Raw genomic sequence first — 23913 nt, forward strand, 5'->3', positions numbered from 1 at the left:
ATATTATTGAATTTATCAAAAGAAATGGTTCATGATCACATAAATTGGCGGAAAAAGATTCATATAACCAACCCTACTTAGTGGGACTTAAGTTTGGTTTTGTTATTGTTGTTGTTGTGTATATATAATTTGTTATATATATATACATATATATATATATATATATATTTTACTATTTCCTGAAAATAACAAATTTGTAAATTATGTGGCACGCCCACGCCGCGTTGTTTCAGTGGGCTTGGAAATTTTTTTTTTGGCTCTGGTTGATATTGCGGGCACCACCCTTTTTGAATAACACGGAAGTCCCGACATCCTCCAACGCACATTAGGACCAAACCGCGCGGTTTCTCGCGGGGCGGCGAGACAGTGAAGAGAGGACAGAGCGGAGCAATGGGCTCTTCTTCTCCTGCTACTCCTTCCCGTCTTCTTCATCATCCTATTCTTCTTCTTCTCCTCTTCTGTGTTTCTTTCTTGCTTCTGATTCCCCCTTGCCACAGCCACGCGACTCCACTGAAAGGTGCTCATATCTTTTCCTTCGTTTCGCTTCTCTCTCTTACTTTCTTTTCAGTTGTTTGTCTTTCTTGTTTAATCGTTTTTCATGCTCTGCTTGATTGATGCATTTGGGAATGTGGGAAGACACTGTTAGTATTGTGTATCAGGAGGGTTTTTCGTTTCTTAGGAATTAAGGAAACAAGAAAACAGAAACATTATGTTCAGAAATATTTTTTTTTCCTCTTGGTTTTTCTCAGCAACCAATCAGGAATTTAGGGTTTCGTTTTGCAATTTACTTTCTTCGATCTGCATAGTAGTTGGAGACAGGAAGTTTTCTGTCTTGGGAAACAACAAAATCAGAAGCATTACATTTAGAAAAAAAATTGTTTTCTAATCAGGAATTTAGGGTTTCGTTTTGCAATATAGTTTCTTTGATTTGCATGGTAGTTGAATAGACCGTGATTTTACTGCAGAATTCAGGGTTTCTTGTTGCTGCTAAATTTCCGTCCATGTGCTGTTTGAGTATTTAAGTCTATCCAGTCGATATACAACTAGGATAACTCTCCAGGCGTGATGGGGGAAATGTTATATATTTTTTTGCACGTTCTGGGGATTTTTTTTATTTTTAGGTTTAATATTTAGTTTAGTAAAATAAAAAATACTTTTGCCTTTTTTATTCCCTGTTTGATGCCTTAGAAATTGTAGGAAGGGATCTGTCTTAGGAAAGTTCTTCTTTTCTTAGGTACTAAAGAAACTAGCAACAAGAAACATTGTATCCAGAAATTTCTTTTGTAGATGAGGTTGCTGTATGTTGTTTTCGGAAGATATTGTCTTGATTGATGAAAGTAGTTAGTGATGGAGTAGAATCTAAGTTAGAATTATGGTGAGAAATTTTAGAATTAGAGGATTTGAGATAAGTACAACTAAGACAGAATATATGAAATCCAATTTCAGTCATGGTAGGAGGAATATTGAAGAAAAGAATATACTTTATGATCAAGAAACTGACAGTTTTAGTATATTTCGATATCTTGGATCTATTGGGTAAGTTGGAAGAGAAATTGAAACGTAATGTATAGAGTTAAAGCAAGTTGGGTATAATGAGAAGTACTTTGTCTTTGATCATAGAATTCCCTTAAATTAAAAGAGAACTTTATAGAACGACTATAAGACCAATTAGACTATATGGATATGGGCAACTAATAAATTGCATATCCAAAAAGTAAAAGTTGTTGAAATGAGGATGCTAAGGTTAATGAATAATATAACATTAAAAAATAAATTTAGGAATTGACATTTTCAATATGTTAGGCATGCCACCTATAGAAAATTAGATAAAGGGAGGTGTGATGGAGATGTTTTATGCATTTGCAATGTGGACCAAAGAGTGCAAGGAGTAGTAGTTAGTTACCCATAGTCGCAGTCCAAGGGGGAGGGGTAGACCTAAATAACTTGGAATGAAATAGTAAGGATTTTGCAACCTTTAAATTGTAAGAGGAAATTGCCCAAGGTTTTGCAAATTGGTGGAAAAGGATTCATGTAGTAAATTTCACCCAGTCGGCCTTTAGGTTTGGTTTGTTGTTATTGTTGTTGTTCTGTTATTTTTTCTCCACAACAAATTGTGAATTTAGTTTTTCATTTTGAATATTTGTTTCTTTAATTTGCATAGTAGTTGGATGGGCCATGATTATACTGCAGAATTTAGGGTTTCTTGTTGCCCCTAAGTTTTCGTCTATGTTCTGTATGTGCATGTTAAGTCTATCTAGTTGATACAACTAGGCCAACTTGTGGAGGGGTAGATATTTATTTTTTTGCATGTATTGGGGCCTTTTAAAGTTTATATTTAGTGAACATGGAGTGTGGACTTTTACGTTAAATTTTTTCTATTTGTATTTTATATGTTACTTTTTTTTTTTTGATAATCTGGGGACACTAGCCACCATCGTGCCACTTTGGACACTATGATGTAGCACCAAACCTCCGGGAGGCTGAAAGCCGTCCGCTCATTGACGCGCCCTTGGTAATTCACCGGGGCAAACTCTCAAGGGGGAATCAAATCCGTGGACCTTAGGGTCACCAAAGTCACAAGTCACCCTTACCACTTGAGCCAAGTTACTTTTTTAATAGATGAACATGTTTAATTGAATGGGAATGAGTTGAATGACTCTTGTTGGGGGCATTTTTTGAAATATTATTCTAGGGCTTTTTTTTTTATTTTAGCATTTTATTGAGAGGGTTATGTTAGTGATTTGGTGATGTTGTGTTCATTTGACTGTGGTCAACATGGCCTGTGCTATTTTTTCTTTAGCATGTTTAGATCATTTAGGAGTTCAAATTTATGCTGTATGGTTTGCTTTATGTGATGTGAGCACATGCTATTTTTTCCCATTTTGGCCCCTTACTTCCCCTCATTATTTATTTATTTTCTTTCAGTGAATTTTAGTGGATTTTAAAAATAATATTGGAAAATTTGAGAATTGCAGTTGTTGACCTTGGAAGTCCAGTTGTTGAGCTTACACCATCTCCGCTTGCTGGGTATTCACCATCTCATGGTTCTAAGGATATTTTTTCGTGCGAACGCATTCTGGTTGCTGGTATGTCAAGATTCAAGCTTACAAGTTATGCCAGTTCATTTCGGGTTACCCTGGTCCCATCTGTGGAGATCCCTGAGAGATTACACAATAACATCCTGGTCTGTTTTCATGGGTAAGTGAAAAATATTGAAAGTTCCAATAATATTTAAGCTCTCTCTCTCTCTCTCTCTCTCTCACACACACACACACACACCCACACACGCCTACACATCTATTTAGACTTGCATATTTGGAAAACTCTGCAAATCTGAGTGGTGGGGAATTGGTGTCATGTTGAATGTGTGCAGGAATGCTTCACTTGGACCATGCCAGTGCAGAAAGGATGATTGGAAAGCCATCCAGAGAGGGTTATGGAACTCATTCACTTCTCCGTATGTGGACCGTTTTGTTGATGTGAAGCTTATTGGCAAAGTGCCTGGTTCTGTCACAGTCTCTGTTGAAGAAGGTTAGGCTTTAACATGATGATAGCATTCAATTCTCAAATCTGGTTTTGTTTGTTGGCATTGACCTTTTTTTTGATCTTTATGGATTTTGCAGAGTTTCAACCATGGCGCCTCATCTGCCTTGCAGTAGGATTTGCTTTTCTACTGCTGGCACCAGTTGTCAGCAGTTGGGTTCCCTTTTATTACAGCAGCTCAATGGTTATTGGTGTTTTTCTTGTCATCATAATTCTTCTATTTCAGGTATTTGGGTTTGATGAGCAAAGATTATGTCTTTATATGCTCTACAGCTTTTAAAATTTCCTGGAACTTAAAAAATGTGCTTTGAAATGAACCAACCTAAGTGTTTTTGGATTTAAAAAATATTATTACTGAAAAAATTTGTGGTCAATGTTCAATTTTATTTTAATCACAATGAATCTTTTTGACCTACGGCATCTGTTGAATGGGAAAAACTAGGATTTGCAATTTGGTTTCATATGGTAATAAGTTGGGATGAGAAAACCAAAGTTCAGAAATATGTTTATGTGTGGCTCAATACTGTGAGCACTATGTTAACAATTATGAGAACCGTGAATTAGTATTTTTGAGTGCAAATGATGTGGACCCAATTAGGGCCTTTAGTTTTAGAAAAAGACACTGGGAAGATTTCCTGGGGTTTATGATAACAATTGAAGGCTGGTTGTAAGAAGAAGAGAAAGAAGAAGATGATGAAGAAGAAGAAGGCATCACACTTACACTTCAGGTGTTGTGCCTAGGGCCCTAGAGACTTCACACTTCAGGGTTGCTTCGTGCAATCCCAGAAGGAAGCATAATTGCCTTTTAACCCAAAAAAAGAATTACATATAATTGCTGGGGAGGTCATCATACAGTTATTCATTGATTGGAAGAAATTACATGCATGTATATAACCCTTTTAGTCGAGAATGTATCTAAAGTCTTTGAGTTACTGCATCAGCGGTGTCCTGAACTGCTCAACAGTATGATAAATTTTCATTCATAATTTTGAAACTATAAATTTTGAGCAATTGGCTTGTGGCATACCATCAGCTGCCTTAGATGCATGCTTTACTTCCATCCAATGTTTTTAAAGGTGTTTCTGATATGTGCCTTGAGGCGTTTTGGGGCTGAAACACACTGAAGTGTAGTTCAAAAGGCAGAATTCCTGAACTTCATTTGCTTTCTGGGCCAGGGGCGTACGCCTCAATTGAAAAAGCGTGTCTTATGCCTCTAAAGGAAGGTGCATGCATCTTCGGATCAACCATTAACTTGTTTTAATAATACAAAAAAATGGAAGGAACTGCAAAATGGGGCAGAAATGCCCTTTCAGTTGTTTTTTTGTCAATGAAGAATCAAACAATTGAAAACTCCTCCCTTCAATGAGTACTTCATCACTTCGACAAAGAGCCACCGCCAATCTTCTCTGGTGGGCTCCTCCGAGAAGACAACTGTGCTGCCATGTCTCTCCAACCATTTGTCTCTCCCTCTCTCTCGTTCTCCCTGACAAGACAATTGGGCTGCCTTCTAAGTTTCCTCGCCCTCGTCTCAAGCCTGTCTCTTTCTCGGCTGAGTCTCTTTTTGATGGAGATAATCGACTCTGCAGAATAAATTGCGAGAGATTGGCAAGACTTGTTTTACTGGGTGGGAATGCAACCTGAAGAAGGGCATGTGGCTGTAGAAGACCATGTGGCAATGAAGACAGCTTGGTTAATGTGTTTTGAATTTTTTTTCTAATTTTTTTTAAATTTAAAATTCAAACAACCAAATTTATAATTTATTCAATAAATTTCATATTATTATTTTTTTATATAATTTATTTTATATTTTTAAAATCAAAATCAAAGTCTCAAAAGGCTTACGCTTGAATGCCTTGAGGCTTATGCCTTGCCTCATTAGGGATAAAAACCTCACCTTCCTTGAGGCTTGGGCCTCACCTCATTAGGGGTAAAACACCTCACCTTACGCCTTCGCCTTTTGAAACACTGCTTTCATCTAAAGCAGCAGTATTTATGTGTGTTAATTAACCTAAAACACTTGATGCAATCTGAATTTCTACCAAATCTTGGAATCACTTGAGTGCTCTTGACCCTTAGAACCCACTAAGTAAAATCTGCTACTTCTTTTAGGTTTAATATTGTTACATTAGCTGATTTGAGGATATAGAACAGACCAAACATAAAATAAAACCTCATTTCAATATTTCTTGATATTGAATCTTGACTTTTCTTCATCTATTTGTCTTTATTAGAAAAATATTTTGCTGCACATTTAAGTATGAATAAGTTTCTAGACATAATTATTCTCTTGCTGCAAAATTTTAATTATTTTTTCCTGATTCTACATAGAATATATTTTATTCCGTAACTGCCAAAGTCAACTGTGAGTCTGTGATGGGCTCCCTTGTATGGCTATATTGATGCCCAACTTATCCAATTTTCAACCTAGCATCTTAACTTAACTTGAGGTTAAAATTTAAAACCATAAAGCATATATGCATTCTGGTTGGAGGCATGGGATGACTTTCATGATTACAATTTTACAGATTAATTTTAAGACCCGCTTTGGAAGCCAAGAGCCTGCTGTTATAGTTTGCTATGGGTTGAAGGGATTCTGTTGTTGTGGATCTGTTTACCTGATATTATTTTGTGTATTCCATTGGAAGCTCAAAGTTTGCAAGCCCTAAAAGTGTTTTTAATGTTTTTATGTATTAATATGCATATGAAGTTGTTAGACAACCACTTGATCATAAAGCCTAACTGTTAGGTTGTGGTCAACAATGCATATCAAGCCTTAACACTAAACGCATGATAAAGAACACCCATTATAGGGAATACAATAAATTTTTAAACACCACACAATAAACGCGGGCAATGGGACTAGAACCCAGGACCTCTTGACAATTTGGCTCTTGTACCATGTTAGAATACCACTTTACCTAAAAGCTTAAGCTATTACGTTGTGGACCAACAATGTATATCAAGCCTTAGCAAAAGTTTTACATTATAAAATTTTGAGCTGGCTATGGTAGTTTTTCTTAGTAGTTTTGCAATTTGCATCTCAATGCCATGATTTGTAGTGTGTTTTTGTAATCTTGGTTCCATATCTTTTGCTTAATCCATTTTTCTTATTAGTTTGTATTTTATCTTGCACAGGGTATGAAATTGTTACCAACTGGAAGGAAAAATGTCTTCTACCTTACCATATATGGATCAGTGGTAAGATTCCTCTTCCTCTACATCCACACACCCAAAAAAAAAAAAAAAAGAAAAAGAAAAAGCAAATGCTTTAATATTACCCTCCCTTCCCCACCTAGTAAAAACATAAATATTATGTCAACAGGGACTAATTTTCTCACAATTGGTTCAATCTAATGCGTGTAAAGGCTCACTATTTCTCATTTATTATTTCAGCTTGGAGCTGGTTCTTTTCTTTTACACCACTTCTCAATGCTGGTGAATTCAATTCTTGTCAGTTTTGGTCTGAGTGAAGAGATGCATCACCCAGTGAGTTCTATCCTCTTATCTATTCCTGCTGCAAATGATAGTTTTTTTCATTTGTTATATGCATCTAGTAATATAAACATTTTTAGATAGTCTTTTTCATTCATTGTAGGCATCTAGTAATAAACATTTTTAGTTAACAGATGCATAACATGCGAGTCCTATCCTCCATCTTTTCCTTCTCACAGAGGGATTTTTTATCACTTTATGCGTTGGCAAGGAAATTTATGTTATTTTGTAGGTTGTTTTGAGTATCTTTTGCATATAATGTAATTCATACTATTATTATAATTTTTTTTATTACTGCTGCTGCTACTACTACTACAAAAGCAACAATGCCTCTCTAGCTCTCACTCTCTTGCCTGGCTTTTCTTTTCTTTCCAGAAATTTTTTCTAAATTAGAGATGGAGGGTTTTCTAAAGTCATGCAGATTGAGAGCAAGACTTCAATTTCAATCTGCATCTGCAAAAAGATTAGGGAAGAGGATTTTGTTCAATTGGAGGAGAAGTACCGACATAGGAGCAGGTGGATTAGGATCGTGACATTGGCTGCATGATGGGTGTGCAATTGCTTTCCCACCATTCCATGGTCTTATCAAGATTAGAGTAGTTCATTTAATATACAAGCAGTTTAGTAAAATCCTGTATTGGGTGGCAATTAAAACGAATCGTAAAGTCTTTTTTTTTTGGAACTGAGGCTGTTTTCAATTGGCAAGGGTTATTCCATTTTATACTAGAGGGATTGAATGAGGAGTGTCGGAGAAGATATATTGCACTTTTGGAGTCGGTATGCAGAGAAGGTTACAACTGCCAGAATTTGATTGTGTAAAATCCTGCAGGTGCCAATGGTTGCTGGACTTGGAAGGATGTCTTGGTGGGAGGTTCAAATCCAAGTGGGAGGTATTGGAGTACCTGTGAAACTGTAGTGCATCCTAGGGAAGGAGTGGCAGCGGATGACACTCCAGCAAATTTCGGGGCAGCTAGGATTTGTCAGACAAGGGTTGGGGCCCATGAGTCCAAGTGGAACGATGCATGCTTGGAGTGGGTTGGGTCGGGTATAATTAATATTTCTCTGTAATTGGGCTAGTTGTTGGGTGATATAGAATAGAGCTAGATTCGGTAAAGATTAATTGGGCAGGTTGATGCTTTTGACAGCTTGTATTTCCGAATCAGGTTTTATGTTCCAATCAGACACAGTGCAGTGCCTCTGTTAGTAATCAGGCCCATCGTCCAAATAAATCTTTGCTTCAAGGCTGTGGGTCTGATCTTGGTTCCTTGAAGTTAAAGGAGGGTATTGTTTGAGGGTGGAAGGTTCATAGTGGCAGAGCTGCTTGCTTTGTAAGGAGTGGAAATGGCCAGACCTCATATAAAGGCTTGAAGAGAGGAAATTTAAGTCACCCTTCTAGATTTGCTTTGCAGTTGGAAAAGGAGAGGTTGGTAGCTTCTTCACAGGTGAAAGGTAATGCTCCTGTGAAGGACAAAATTGATTCGGGCAAAATGGGCATTTGGTTGATGCTTCTGCGTCCTTGGTGGCTGAGCCTTTTTGACGCAATGAGAGTTTGCCCAGCAAGCACCCTTCTGTGACTCTTGTTTTGGGGGTGGGGGTGGGGGGCACTCACTAAGAATCAGAAGAGACTCTGGGTACAATGTGTGGGGTAAGATTGGGGCTGGGGCTGGGGGAGGGGGAGTGTGGTGAGAAGGGAACTGATTCTGATAAGGCTAGGAGCAACATGGTTTATTCTCGTTGGATGGAGATTCATGAGGGTGGTGGAAAGAAATTTTTTTTTTCCCCAAAGAAAGATGGGCTAATCCTGTGAGATGATGACAAAATCTTTAAGAAGAAATGGTAAGGGGAATTTGTGTATTGTGGAGTCCTTGAATGTTTAGAAGGATAATCTGGACGAAAAGGTTAACAGGGTAAGGAGAAGCGATGGGGAGATCTGGTTGATGATGAGAGAGATGCTGCCAGCGAGTTTGCTTGTTATGGCCTTTTGTTATTGGATTAGTTTTGGGAACAATATGAATCATCTAATCTACTTTGGGGTACATTACATGTGCCACCATCTACCATGGGAGGTTTGGTCTTTGGAGGGAGTTCCTATTTTTGATGATGATGGACTGGGCAAAAAGCAGCTGTGTACAGATAGGATTTTGCCTATCCCTGTGGAAGAGGTTAATGGGAGAGAGTTAGAAGCTCACTACTACCAGATAAGATGGGCTTGTGGGTGTCTCATCCTAGAGGAAATGAAGTTCATTAGGATGGTGGTAAAAGGAAGCTAAAGAAAAGCAAACACAAATTAGAAAATTTGCAGTGCCCTTTGAATTATGATGGAAAGGGCTTAAAAGGGGGTTTTATAATTTAGTTTTTGTTAGGTTTTGTTTCTTTTTCATTTCTTCTTCTATTGATCGTTCCTTTCTTGAGCATAGCTTGTTTTCTCCTTGGTTCTATTCTGTTATTCTTCTTTCTTAGTACACTTAATCTTATTATAAAAAAAAAAAAAATATAGTTCAGACTTGAAAAACTGCTAATAGAACAAAACATTGGCGACAGAACATATTCATATAATTGCATAGAATGCATGAATTGGGAATTTGTGGTCGTGATTCTTTCTTAGTACACTTAATCTTATTATGAAAGAAAAAACAAAATTTAATTCAGACTTGAAAACTGCTTATAGAACAAAACATTGGCAACAGAACATATTCATATAATTGCATAGAATACATGAATGGGAATTTGCGCTCATGATTATCTTAGTCAAGTTACTAGGGATACAAATTATTTAGAAGCAATACAAACTCTAAATCTAAAATTAATTTACTGTAATATTAGTTATATGCAGTAGCCTTAACACAATGACCCATTGGTTTGTGTGCAGAAAATAGAGGAAACCTAAAAAAGCTCTGTATATTCTCAACACGGACATGTCCTACTATTTGTCTAAAGGCCATTTCTGCAGCTAGTGCAGGCAATATGAGAGCTTACTAAATGTCAAATCATCAACCAACCTAGGTTGACAATTGTATGTAGGTTGAAAACAAATAAATACAGCCAAAATCCAGTAGCATCGCACAAAAATAGGTACTGTAGATTTTTTTTAGTTCAGTTCAGCTTGGTTGAGTTTTGGGTCTCGGATTAACTTGCAAAGAACTGCACATCTTAGGAAAAGTCAATCCACAAGCACTTGTCCACATTTTAAGATTGATGATTTCTTAATGCCTATTGACAAGTGTGATCTCACTATGCCTATGGACAGCAATAAGCGGTAGCCTACTTTTGTATTTCAGGATAACAATTTTTAGAATTCTGGTAATTGGGGTTGTAAGGTGGTAACAACACAGTTGTTTGCATTGCTAGATTTCAGCATCTGTTTTGGGGTTTTAGCTGCTGTGGTGATGACTAAAAACAATATATTTTTTTTTCAGTTTTCAAATGTCGTGGCATCTTGTTCTCAAAATACTTCAATATTCATTATTCACATTTGTGGATTAAATGATTGTGTACACAATTTTTTTTAATGAGAAAATAATATTTAAATAATTTATAATATGGTTTGGATGTTTTTAAAATAAATTGATGATATGTTATCATAATTGATTTATTAAGTAATGTATCATTACTCAAAGTTATTTATAGGAATTCATATTTTCTTTTCAATTTTGAAATATGGGTGTGGAATTGGGCATAGGGATGTAAATGGAGTGGATCTAGAGCGGGATGGTCACTACCATCGCTGTCCTGCCAAACTGCCCTGTCCCTCGTGTACTGCCTCCAAATCTGTTTTGAGGCAAAACCACCATCCCTTCCCTGAATCATTTGGAGCCCTGCCTTCTGCTAGGATGGTGAAAACAGCGAGCTTTGTGTGGTTTAAGGCTTTGCAGCACTGTGGTTGCTGTCATGCCAGGCTGTGCTCCTCTTGTGCAGACAGTGGATGGTGGTCTGGCAATCCCCAAGTCCAAACAAGTTACCAATCCAGCTGACAGGGAGAGTTGTGATGAAGACGTTGACGAGAGAGAAAGAAACCTGCTTAGAGGTGGACACTGGTGCTCCTGTGGGCTGCCTCCAGTGCCACTGCTGCTGACTCCTCCCAGCTCCAAAATCTAAAGCTAAAGCAGCAAATCTAGGGTTTGTTTTTGGTACAATCCCACTTTTGGCCTAAAATCTAAAGCTTATACAATTCCAGCACCACCCCCTCCCCCTCTGAACTTCTGGAATATTTTTTTTTGTCATTCTTTAAGTTGTTTGGACGTAAGGTCATTAAACAATATATATTATTTATTTGATATTATATAAAAGGATTCAAGGCAGGTTGGGCAGGGATGAATTATAAACAGGTTAGTAATTGGAGCAGGGGCTGCATGGTGGATTTGTGCTAGGAAAAAACAGCTCCTGCTTACTGCCGTGAATCCACCTTTGGTTGTTAAAAATCTCCCATAACAGTAAATAGTGCCAAAAATTTTTATTGCTTTTATTTTTTATTTTATTTTTAATACAAATGTAAACTTGAAAAATTAGCTTACTTTTGTATTTCTTTAGAAAACTAAAAATGAAAATGAAAACTATTTTCCACAAGTAAACAGGCCCCAATCTTCTTGTAGTTAGGTTCTTCATTATCTGAATGATATTGGAATATTATCTACCTAATTATTTTTAGTAATGTTTTGTCTTACTTTCAAGAGGTAAGTCCACGAAATGGCTTACACTGTCCACTCTTTTATATATATTATAGATATTTGTTAGTGCACTTTGTTTTGTTTGTGTTTGTGCACCATTCAATTGCAATCCACAGTTGAGATAGGATCACGTGTGGGTGAGTGGTGGATAGCTTAATATTTACCCTAAGCCTGCCACCTAACAGCATAAGCTTTTAGGTTAAATGGTGATGCACAAATACTATAATTTTTAACCATATGTGATGCTGGACAATATCAAAGAATTGCATCAATGAGAGAATTTGGGATAAATAGTGGAGAGAAGGGAAGATTCTTATAGCTGACCCCACTTTGTGGGACTTGAGGTTTGTTATTGTTGTTGTAGAGGAGAGAAGGGAAGAAGGAAGAAGAAGGGGATGCAATTGGGGAGAAAGATCTCATGCGCAATTCAAATTCAACAATAACCACTTCTTGCATGGCTTTCACACACTATTTATAAGACAGCCTAAAACACAGGGAATTACACATATACCCCTAAAGAGACTTGAAATTACAAACCAACGCAAAAATACAGAAATATTACAAACAGACCCCATAACACATAATTCTACTACGAGTAAAACTAAACACAATAAAATACTAATTAACAAAACACGTTTGGGTTAAGGTCCTAACGACCTAACAATCCCTTGACCCCATCTTTTGAAGTTAGCCTCCAAACTGGGTCAAAATGATTCATTCAAAACCCACTTCCCACCCTACATCACCATGTCATAATTAGAGAGGATCTGTGTATATTTATGGTAGAGTAAATAAATTATTTTTAATGTTCTTTGACAACTTGGCACACTCGTATTTAGTTTTACTTTTTGCTTCTGTTGAGCAACCCTTTTGTTTTCAAGTGGAACAGGTCAACAATTTGTTTCTTAACTATCTCTTTCACCTTCTTGTGCTAACAGGTCTCAATATTTTTACTAATAGGAATTGTGCTTTCTGGAGCTGCATTTGGGTACTGGATGGTCAGGAAATTTGTTATTTTAGAAGATGGAACTGTGGATATTGGAACAGCTCAGTTTGTAAAGTGGGCAATGCGCATCATTGCAGCCGCATTGATTATGCAGGTGCTATATTGCTTTCCCATGAGTTGAATTGTTTTGTACTTTATACCTATTTGCATGCTATCTTTGACTGTGGGATCCAACAACTCATTGAATAAGATAACATATAAATCATGGGATACCTTTCCACATGTGCACATGCATGCGTGAAGTCTGTTAGTCAGGGTACCTGGAGGCAAAATGAGCCATCAAACCACTAGGATACCATGTTCCCTAAGGCCCAAGGAGTGGAAAAGGCAAATGCCTGAGCCAAGCAAAGATCTTATTTCAATAAACGCCCGCCCACACACACACAGATCTATGTTGATTAGAGGCCTTTTTCTAAGTAGCTATGAGCCACTTGAATGTTAAAAAGAGCAATATGGCCTGTGGCCTTTCGCTTCCTTGCTTGGCTGAACACCTTGGTTGAGCATGAGAGTCACCTTTCATGAAACAGTTAGCTGTATTTTATTTTCAAACACTTCTAAATTTTCCCCCACCCTTTGTGACACAGTCTGCTCTAATTAGTTGCCAACTTATGCCCATCAATAATTTAAATAGTAAGTACTAGCCATTGCTGAATGCGCTCTCTCTCTCTCTCTCTCTCTCTCTCTCTTTCTCTCTTGGGGGTTAGTGTGCCAGTGCATGCATGCATGAGGCACTGTGACATGGCTGAAATGATCTATGAAATATGTTTGTTTAATGTTATTGGTGCTATTTGTTTTTGAGCCTTGCAAAATTTATGTTACTTGAAGTGTTGTTACTGTCTTTCAGCCATTTAAATTTTATGTTACCTCCAAGTGTTGTCTAACTACACATTTTTGTTTTTATATTTCAGAGCACTATTGACATTCCTTTATCAGTGGTGGCATTGGTTTCTTGTTGGGCTATTTGCTTTCTCAGTTTCTTAAAGTGGAAAGATCTAATGTAAGTTTCATTTCCTCCCATGCTTATCTATTTTAGGTCAAGTTTTCTAAAATACCATGCTGGGCATCATATATAAGGTGGAAATTTCTGTTGGCTGATTATTCAAATGGCTGAAATGGTTCCTGTTGGAGCCTTTTATTTGAGTAAATGTATTCCATCTAGTTCAATTGATAATTTTAGCCATTTAACAGTACCAATATTTTCATGAGTCAGCTATCTGAGAAATAGTGATTGAACATAATTTAAGCCATTTGGGGAATAACGATTCTGCCCATTTTGTCCAGGTAAATTAGTAGTACTCTGATAATTTTTCCCAACCAAAAATTGAATCCATGAGAGATTATTTGTAAAATGGCTCCTGTATAAGTTGTAAAGCAAGATATAAAGTGAGTATTTTTTTTTTATAAATTTTTAATTACATTGACTAACAGATTTTAAAATTTCTTAGATTATTTGTATTGTGTCTATTATCTTAAAGTTTGGAGAAAACATAGAATGTGTTTGGTATTAATTCCACATTGATTTGAACTGATCCATACAGCTCCATTGTCAATATTGTTCTGCCTGAACAGTACAAGTGCTATAATATGTTAGAACCTATAGATGACATTGTCAAAGTGGATGCACCAACCATTATTGATTAGATATATTAATAGTCCTTATAGTTACTCTGTCTCTTCCTTTTTTATTTTTTTGGCTTTCTTTGCTGTTTTCTAGAGGTTTCTAAGGTTTTCACCATTTTTTTTTTTGGCAACTATCAACATTATAGGAAAATAGCAAGTCAGTATTATGTATAATTTTATGCAGGGATCATTCGTGTTCTGGGGATGGAAGTCCTTGGTCACTGAAGACTAGACATTCAAATGTGAAGCGCAACCATGCTGAATTTCTTAGGAGGTCAGCAAAAACAGGTCATCAAGGAACAGCGTGGAATAGCCCAAAAAAATTCTCTCACTGGTCGGGCTCACCTGTTAAAGGTAATGAATTTCTTGCTTGTTAATCTATGTATACATATGTACATGTTGGTACTTTCACTTAAGGGTATAATTGTGGTGTCTGTTCCATATGAAAAAGGGCAGCCCGGTGCACAAAGCTCTCACATATGCAGGGTCCGGGGGAGGGGCGAACCACAATGGGTCTTTAGTACGGAGCCTTATTTTGAATTTTTGCAAGAGGTTGTTCCTCGCCTCAAATCCATGACCTCTTGGTCACACAGCGACAACTTTACCGTTGTGCCTAGACTCCCCTTTCGGTCTGTTCTACATGGAGAGCATATATTGTGCAATCTATAGATGTTCATTCTTAGATAACCATTTGAGAGGGTTTCCCAATCTGTCCCTCTAGGCTGCTGCTAAATAAAATGTGCACCTCTGGTTCCAAGAACATAGCTACCTTAAGGTCATTTGTGGTCTTGACTCTCTTGTTAAAAAGTAGTAAATTTTTTCATGCTTAATCTTTTGCTTTCTCATGAATGTATGTAGATGTTGGTACTTCCACTTGCTTAATGGAGGATATATATTTGGTCCATCCTGGAAGCATATAATATTGTGCAGCTTTTAGAATGTTCATTCTTTGATCACCATTTGAGAGGGTTTCCCAACCTGCATCATCCAGGCTGATAAAATGTGCATCCCCGTGGTTCCTAGAACATAGCTCCCGTAAGGTCTTTTGCGTGCATTTGACCTCCAATTACCTATTGTATTGCCTTAAAAAGCATTGCTGAACATGGATCTGATAGTGAATAGGAAAACTCTTGCCATGTAAAAGGAGCTGAATGTCTTGTGTGCGCATGTATTTGTATGTGTGGTAAGGCATGTGCTGTGTATATTTGCATGTAATGTGTAGGTGATGGCATGTGATTCTGGAAGTTCTTTTTTTTCTAAAACATTTTTCATCCCTGACATCCAAATGCTTCCCTTGCGAAAACATGTCTCATATACCGCCCCCCCTCCTCCCCTCTTTTTGAAAATGTGTAATGATGCCGACTCTGTATGCACCAACTCACTAGATTTAAGTGCATCACCCCCACATGTTTATGGCTTTGGGAGCTTTCCCATTTGGTACCAACATATTTCACGTGCCATTTGCTTGTTTTGGCCGTCACAGGCGTGATTTCACCATCCAAGAGCTGGGGGCCAGGAGGCCAGCTGGATTACTATTCGACCTTCCACAAAACAGCCAAGAGAAAGAAGTTTTCAAAGAAAGAGTGGGACGATTTCACACGTGAATCAACCCGTAAAGCTATGGCAGAATGGGCATCATCTCCAGAGTTTAGTAGTTGGATCATTGAGAATGCTGACAGAATCCAAGTTCTTCCAGAAGATAGTTCGGATGAAACAATTGAAAGTGAATCAGAATCTTCGGATGAAACTGCTGTACAGAGTGGGAACCGGATGAATATATTCAAGTGGTAATACCCAGCAAGCCACTGCATCATTTCAACCAAGATCATACGGTGCTTTGAAAATAGCTCTGACAGAAAGAATGCTTAGGCCACAGCAATTTCAGCTCCATGTGGCAATTTTGTCAAAGTGCTGGAAAGCCCCTTTTCTTAGTGTTGGGGAATGCCATTATATTGGTCAAAAGCCAAAAAAAGAAAAGAAAAGCAAGAGCAAATATAATGTAAAATATATAAATGTAATTTTTTTAGGAAGGTTGCTAATCTAAACATTATTTGGTTGGGATTTTGATGGCTTTAATTTTTTTAACCCACAAAGAATCTTATCAAATTCAGATTTGCACGGTAATGTTCTTGTAATGTTCTTATCAAACTATTTGTCCTGGTGGTGGAGCTGCATGAATGGATCATAATTTGGTGGTCTTCACGCGTGCCTTCATTCCCTGATAAAAGAATTTGGGTTGTATGAATTGTGGCTCGCGGGAATTCAGCAATGCATGGTTTCCAAAGATGGCATTCGAATGTTTAGAGATGGTGCAAAATTAGAATTAAAATAAGTTAATATTTGAGAACTATGCATTTTGGGATTTGAATTTAAACAAGCTTGATATAATTTTATAATGTGTTTTGCCTATACAAATTAAAATTGAAGGTTTGAATTTCATTTTCTCAAATGGAGGGTTATTTGGAACTACGCAAGATTCAGTTTTTCGCATTTGCAATCAACTAAGAAGAGTTAGAGAAGGAAATGAATTTTAAATAGACACCATAGAAGCTCACTCAATCAAAGAAAAAAAAAGCAACCAATAATTATTTGATAAGGGCGTGTATTTTTTAGCAGTATCAAAAGTATTTTCATAGAATAATATTTTTGAAAATCCCATTCGTTGTCTTGTGAGAATGTTTTTGTTTACTTTGTATTTCAAGATTTTTGAAAATTTATATAAAATTTTTATGTCAATTTGGTTTACCGTGAAAATTTTGATGAGAATAATTAAATTTTCAGATGAAAATTTTTCCCTTTATAAGCGCATAACCAATGTATAACAAATAAACATATTTTTAACATAAAATACTACTGCGTCAATGTACTTAATTATACTCATGTCCTAAAATTTTCTACGAATCGTAAATTTTTAAAAGAATTCAATGCTTAAATAATCAATTAACCTATTTTAGAATTAGCCCCAAACCCCCATTACTTCATATGTCATGTTTCTATATAAGATTGCAACTTCTTTTCTAATAATTATTTCACGTTGGCTAAAGATTTCTTTTAGGTTTAATTTGATCCCTCTATGACTTTTTAAAAAGTATTTTAAAAGGAATTTATTGATATTGTTTAAAAATGTTTAGTCCTTATAAAAAAAGCAACTACTAGAAAGAAGAAGTTAACTTTGAGTGTTTCGGTAAAAAATTGTAAGATGCCTAAAAATATTTTAAATTACTAAAATGGATATATATATTTGAAAAATATAATTAATGCTTTCATATTTTTGTAGTCTTTGAAAAAAATTAAGGACAACAATGAAATAAAATAAATTATTGGAAAAAAAAGTTAACTTTTAACTTTAATAAGTTTTTGTTACGGGATAAAAATGGCAATGACTTGTGAGGCTGCTCTCCAACTTTCGATGACTTGAAAAGGTTGAAAACAAAACATGCTTGGAGGACTCGGGGTGTACTCCAGGGGATCACTCTGATGCCTAAGTAACGGGAATGCTTCAAAGAGGTTGAATGCAATAGTAAGAGTGGGTTAAGAATGACTTACCTTGACTGCTTGCTCGAGTACCTACTTATAGTGGCTGAAGTTGACTCGAGGGTGTATGACCATTTATTGGTTATTATGGCGCGGGCGTGAATTGATCTGGCCTTTAAGGAGTCGATGACAGCTGTCGGTGGCGCGGACGTGGATCGCTCTGGTCTGCATGGGGTTGACCCCTTTAGAATAGCTATCCTTGAGTGATAATGACCCTGATTGTAGTTGCTCCTTAATGCTCCTTTATGGCAGATGGACTATTTTGGCCCTCATATATTTAGGGTATATTAGTTGTCCCCCCTTAGTTTCGAATTTTCAGAATTTGTTTTTGAAAGTTCGTTCTCATTTTTTTTTTACTGAGCCAAAGTGAAGGGAGATGGCTGATTTGAGCCGATGCCGAGCTGAGTTCAGCTGATCCGAGCCGACAATAAGAGGCACCGGACTTTGACGAGCCGAATTGGAGGAACACGATTGATCCGAACTGATGTTAAGCCAATGCCGAGCCTGATTGGAGAAAAATGGCTGAACCGAGCCGATGCTGGGCTATGTTTGGCTGATCCGAGCCGATATTAAGATGCACTTGGCTTTGATGAGCCAGATTGGAGGAAAATGGCTGATCCGAGTTAATGTTAGGATGTGTTCGTCTTCGCCAAACCTGTCACGTGAGAATTTATCTCGAGCAGCTCTTCTTGAAAGTTTTGTCAAGCAGCTTCCTGGGGGAACTTTGTCTCGACCAGCTTTTTCCGAGCAACTTCCTGAGGGAACTTTGTTTCGAGTAGCTTTTGTAGAGCAACTTCTTGCAGAACTTTGTTTCGACTAGCTTTTGCATGGCAGCTTCCTAGGGGAACTTTGTTCTGACCAGCTTTTGCCGAGCAGCTTCTTAGGGAACTTTGTTCCGATCAACTTTTGCTGAGCAGCTTCTTGGGAGAACTTTGTTCCGACCAACTTTTTTCAAGCAACTTCCTGCGGAACTTTGTTCCGACCAGTTTTTACTGAGTAGCTTCTTGGGGAATGTTGTTCTGAGCAGTTTTTGCCGAGCAGCTTAGTGGAGGAACTTTGTTCCAACTAGCTTTTGTTGAGCAGCTTCTTGGGGAGCGTTGTTCAGACCAGCTTTCGCCAAGCAGCTTCCCGGGGAAACTTTGTTTCGACCAGCTTTTGTCGAGCAACTTCTTGGGGAACTTTGTTCCGACCAGCTTTTGCCGAGCATCTTCTTGGGGAACTTTGTTCCGACTAGCTTTTGCCGAGCAGCTTCTTGGGGAACGTTGTTCCAACCAGCTTTTGCCAATTAGCTTCTTGGGGAACTTTGTTCTGACTAGATTTTTCCGAGTAGCTTCTTGGGGAACTTTGTTCCGACTAGCTTTTGCCAAGCAGCTTCTTGGGGAACATTGTTCCGACTAGCTTTTGCGGAGCAGCTTCTTAGGGGAACATTGTTCCGACAAACTTTTTCTGAGCAGCTTCTTGTGAAACTTTTGTGGGCCTCATGAGCGTTGCTCATCAGTTGGTTCGATTTTCTTTGCCTAATGATCCGTACTCACTTTTTGGGCATATTTTGTGGCCTCATGAGCCTTAGCTCATCAATTGGGCCTATCTTCTTTGCCTAATGAGCCATACTCATTTTTTGGGCATATTTTGTGGCCTTATGCACCTTAGCTCATTAGTTGGGCCATTCTTTTTGGCCTAATGAGCGGTGCTCATTTTTTGGGCATCTTCTTTGGGCCTCATGAGCTTTGCTCATTAAATGGGCCGATTTTAAGAGTCTCCATAATTTCGATTTCATCTGTAGGTTTCAAGATTTTTCGTTAAGTGAGCCATACCTTTGGGGTATCATGATTTTCCTCGGGATTACACATTCCTTAGGTGTCCCATCTGATTGGGAGGTGTGTGTGTAAGGAGCCTTTTTCAGGACGCGGGTATTAAATGATATCTTCTTTGGATCTGGGTCCGTACGGGGACCTATAGCCTTTTCCTCGAGACGTGGGATAATCAATGATCCTCCCTCCTCTGGATTCACGCTCTTATGGAGATTCAGGCCAACTTTTCTCCATAAAAAGCGCTTGCTGGCCCATTTGTTCTCTGTCTCAGCGGAGAGAGATTCCCTTACTGCTAGGTATGCTCTCGCTCCATCCTTTTCCTTGCGTATTTTCCTTCTTTTTCTTGGCTTTGTGTGTTGATTTTTTCTGCTATGTTCTTCGTATGTTCTTTATGTTCTTCATATCTTGTTTGAATGTTCTTCACGTTCTTCACTTTCCTTGGATGTGTTCTTGGTAAAACTGTTGGGCATATGTGTCGTTGATCTAAATCTTTGTATAGTGTAAGTTGTTTGTCCTTTTGGTACTTTGAAGTTTTGACTCCATGAACTCTTCTAAGGTTCAGCCTAGATCTCCCGTAACCACTAGGAATGCTCAGTCTGGTCTCATCTTATCAGAGATGCAGACATATGCCGTTTATTTGTTATCCCTGGCACTATAAATATCAGACTGCCAACCAGTGTTGAGTTAGCTCAGCAGCCCGGTCCTAATGAGATTTGTCTGTATAGTGATTACCTTGACCTAGGTCTTAGGCTTCCCTTATTGCCTTTCTTTTCCAACGTGCTTCATTTCTACAATGTTGCCCTTTCGTAGTTGGACCCCAATTCTTATTTGATATTAACGTGTTTCGCCATCCTCCTCCTTAAACGAGGCCACCAGCCCACCATGCCTTTGTTGCGGAGCTGCTATCAAATGAGAAAGCATATTGTAGACAAGGATCTGTACTATTTCAACGCCTTTCCTGAGTACAAGCTGTTTACCCTTGGTAGCTCTTCCATTCATGATTGGAAGTTTTGGTTCCTTTTCGCGTCTTAGGAGCTAGATTATCATGGGCCTTGTGTGTGGCCCACTCCTCTGGATGGTGATGTTCTTCCCTTCATGTTTTATTTATTCTACAGATGCTTGAGTTATATACATACATTAGTGTGTAACCGTACCCTTTGTTTCAGCCCGGATACGACATTTGGCTCCCACCTTGTCCCGGTTAGAGGAAGCTATCCTTCTAGAGCTACGAGCCAGTGCTAAGTTGGGGCTTATCCCCCATGAGCAGCTGCTCAAGGAGCGAGTCCTTGTGCAATGAGGGCCGAGTCGAGTCTCTCCCGGTTTATGCTTTTCTTGAGCTTTGTGCATATTATATGCGTGCCTTGTTCAACTTAACTTCTCCTTATTTCTTTCTCTTTTCTTTTTGTGGACATGGAATTTAATCAGTATGAAGCGGTGATGGCCAAGGCGAAGAAACAGAGGTCGAGTAAGAAGAAGAAGAAGAAGAAAAGGAACTTTGAAAGTGGTTCTTCTCAGACGCAGGAAGTCTTTATAGTAGAGAGGGAGCACTTACCCCTCGCGGAGCTGACTGCATCTCCTCCCCTGTCCAGCCCATTTTTGACTAGCCAATGCTTACTGGACCCGCCCTACGCCGTGTGGTACGTGTGGTGGACCTTGTGGAGGCAAGGATGACTCTTCCTGATTGTTTATCTATGACAATGTGACATGCTTCCTACTAGGTACCCTTGTTAGTCTTGCCTATAACCTTACTTTTTGTGCTTTTAACTCCTGTTATTCTTGCTTACAGATGGTGACCATGGCTCTGGCTCAGGAGGGAACGTTACTGAGATGTATCTATTGATGCTAGACATGATAGAGAAATATGTGGCTGCCCAGAATGAGTAGCATGAAGCTCGAGCTGAGGCTGAACACCGCAAAAGGGCTCATCAAGAGGAGATAGCAAGGATTCATCGTGAGGAAATCCCTGCTGCTATCTCAGAGTGTCGCAACTCGAAGAAGTTTATCCTCAATACTGCCAAGACTTACCGTGAAGGCTTTCGAAGGTGCTGAGAGCAAGTTAGGACGATGCACCTTGACCTTTCTGTGGTTAGTGTGTGCTTGCATGGTTACGACGGTGAAAGCCCAGAGTCAAGGGATGAAATGGATGAGGAGGATGAGCCTAAGGAAGGGGAGGTTGCAGAAGGAAGTAAAGCTGATTGATGATTGAATAGTCCATATTGTGGCTTTATTAAGCATTGATAATGTACTTTTGAATTTCTTGTTGTACAACCTTATGATTTTTGGGATTTCAATTCTGTTGTACAACATTTTGAGCAGTGAAATTTCAAGAGTAGTATTTTTTCAACATGTCATAGTTCCATGTGTTTTTTTTATCTCCCTTCCCTCTATGTCCTCCAATGTGTATGTTCCCGGCTTTATTTCTGTTACGACTCGGTATGGTCCATCCCAGTTTGGCTATAGTTTGTTCACTCCAGGCACTGCTGGGTTTGTTCGCATCTTCCTGAGGACCAGCTCTCCTGGGTGGAATGTTCATGGTCTAACACGAGTGTTGTAGTATCTTGCCACCTTTTGTTGGTATGTGACGACTCTCATATGTGCTTGCTCCTATCACTCCTCTAGAAGGTCTATTTTCGCTCTTAGTTCTTCACTGTTATCTTTTTTGTCAAAATGTTGCCGTCGCAAGGAAGGGATTCCGACCTCAGTAGGGATGACCGCCTTTGCTTCGAAAGAAAGCATGAATGGGGTTTCACCTGTTGCTATTCGTTGGGTCATGTGATAGGCCCAGATAATGGAAGGGAGCTCATCCACCCATTTGCCCTGTGCAGTTTTGAGTCGCGCTCTCAAATTGTGCAGTATAGTATAGATCATATTTTCCACTTAACCATTGCTTTGGGGATGTGCAATTGATGTGAGCAAAAGCTTTATAGGTAGGTCAACGCAAAATTTCTTAGAGCGCTCATTATCAAATTATCTCCCATGGTTCGTGACTATGGACCATGGGATTCCGAACCTGCAGACGACCGAGGCCCACACGAATTGGGTTATATTGCATTCTGTTATGTCAGCCAGGGCTTCTACCTCTACCCACTTGGTGAAGTAATAAATTGCCACTAACAGAAACTTCCTTTGTCCCATCACTTGAGGCAGAGGTCCTTAGATATCTAGTCCCCATTGGGTGAAGGGACAAGGACTAGTCAAGGGGGAGAGAAAGCTTGCTGGCATGTGTGGTATTCCTGCGCACCACTGGTACCTATCACACCATTTGACCATTTCGATCGCCTCCTTACTCATTTTTGGCTTGTAGAACTCTTGTTGTAAGGCCTTGTGGGCTAAGGCTCTGCTAGCTAGGTGATTTCCGCATATTCCCTTGTGAATTTCCCTTAGCACGTATTCTCCTTCTTCAGTACTTAGGCACCGCAAGTATGGCAGTGTCAGGGATCGCCTGTACAACTCTTTGTCAATGAGGGTGTACTTCACCGCCTTCCTCCTCACCTTAAGAGACTGTTTCTTGTCATCTGGTAGGGATCTGTCACTAAAGTACTACATCAAAGGTGTTTTCCAATTTCTCTCATTAACTCCAACTACTACCAAGTTGACACTGACTTCTTTGTAAGAAAGTTTTTCGACTCGATCCAAGTAAATAGCATTCTTCCAGCCCGGATTTGTGGTTATGGTTAACCTTGCCAGCGCATCAGCCTTTGCATTCTCCATCCGTGGCATGTGCTCTATATCAAACTGAGCGAACGCCTTAATCTATTTTTGGGCTTTGGCTAGGTATTTCTTCATTTTCTGATCCTTAGCCTCAAATTCTCCCTTCACTTGCTCCACTACTAGTTGGGAATCACTCACAACTTGAATTTGCACTAACCCAAGGGCCTTCGCCAAGCGCAGCCCTACTAGCAAGGCTTCATATTCGGCATGTCATTATTGGTCGCTGCGAACTCACCTCTTAGTGCGTATAATGTCTCTGAACCATCTAGTGCCATGAGAATCAGTCCCGCTCCCCCTCCGGCGGCATTAGATGAGCCATCCACATGTAAGGTCCACACCTTAGAGTTCTCTATAGTTTCATAGGGTTGTTCTGCCATGAAGTCAACCAATACCTGAGCTTTGATGGCAGGCTTTGGCGGGTATTGTATGTCGAATTCCCCTAGGTCAATCGACCACCTCATTATTCTATCCAAGCTCTTTGGCCACTAGAGGATCTGTCTCAAGGGTAAGTTTGTCAGCATAATTATCTCGT

General features: G+C 38.8%; 1 protein-coding gene across 1 annotated transcript; it reads left to right on the forward strand.

Moving 5' to 3' along the window:
• The first annotated feature begins 265 nt into the window (after window positions 1-265).
• LOC131148589 (uncharacterized) lies at window positions 266-16449 on the forward strand. The gene is made up of 10 exons (XM_058098398.1): window positions 266-517; window positions 2976-3198; window positions 3374-3531; window positions 3624-3769; window positions 6679-6741; window positions 6937-7029; window positions 12638-12799; window positions 13614-13702; window positions 14510-14679; window positions 15809-16449. The coding sequence occupies exons 1-10, from the start codon at window positions 391-393 to the stop codon at window positions 16114-16116; spliced, it is 1539 nt and encodes a 512-aa protein (XP_057954381.1). The 5' UTR covers window positions 266-390; the 3' UTR covers window positions 16117-16449.
• Window positions 16450-23913: the final 7464 nt, after the last annotated feature.

The sequence above is a fragment of the Malania oleifera genome, chromosome 2 (genome assembly GCF_029873635.1).
Source record: "Malania oleifera isolate guangnan ecotype guangnan chromosome 2, ASM2987363v1, whole genome shotgun sequence".
Classification (NCBI taxonomy): Eukaryota; Viridiplantae; Streptophyta; class Magnoliopsida; order Santalales; family Ximeniaceae; genus Malania; species Malania oleifera.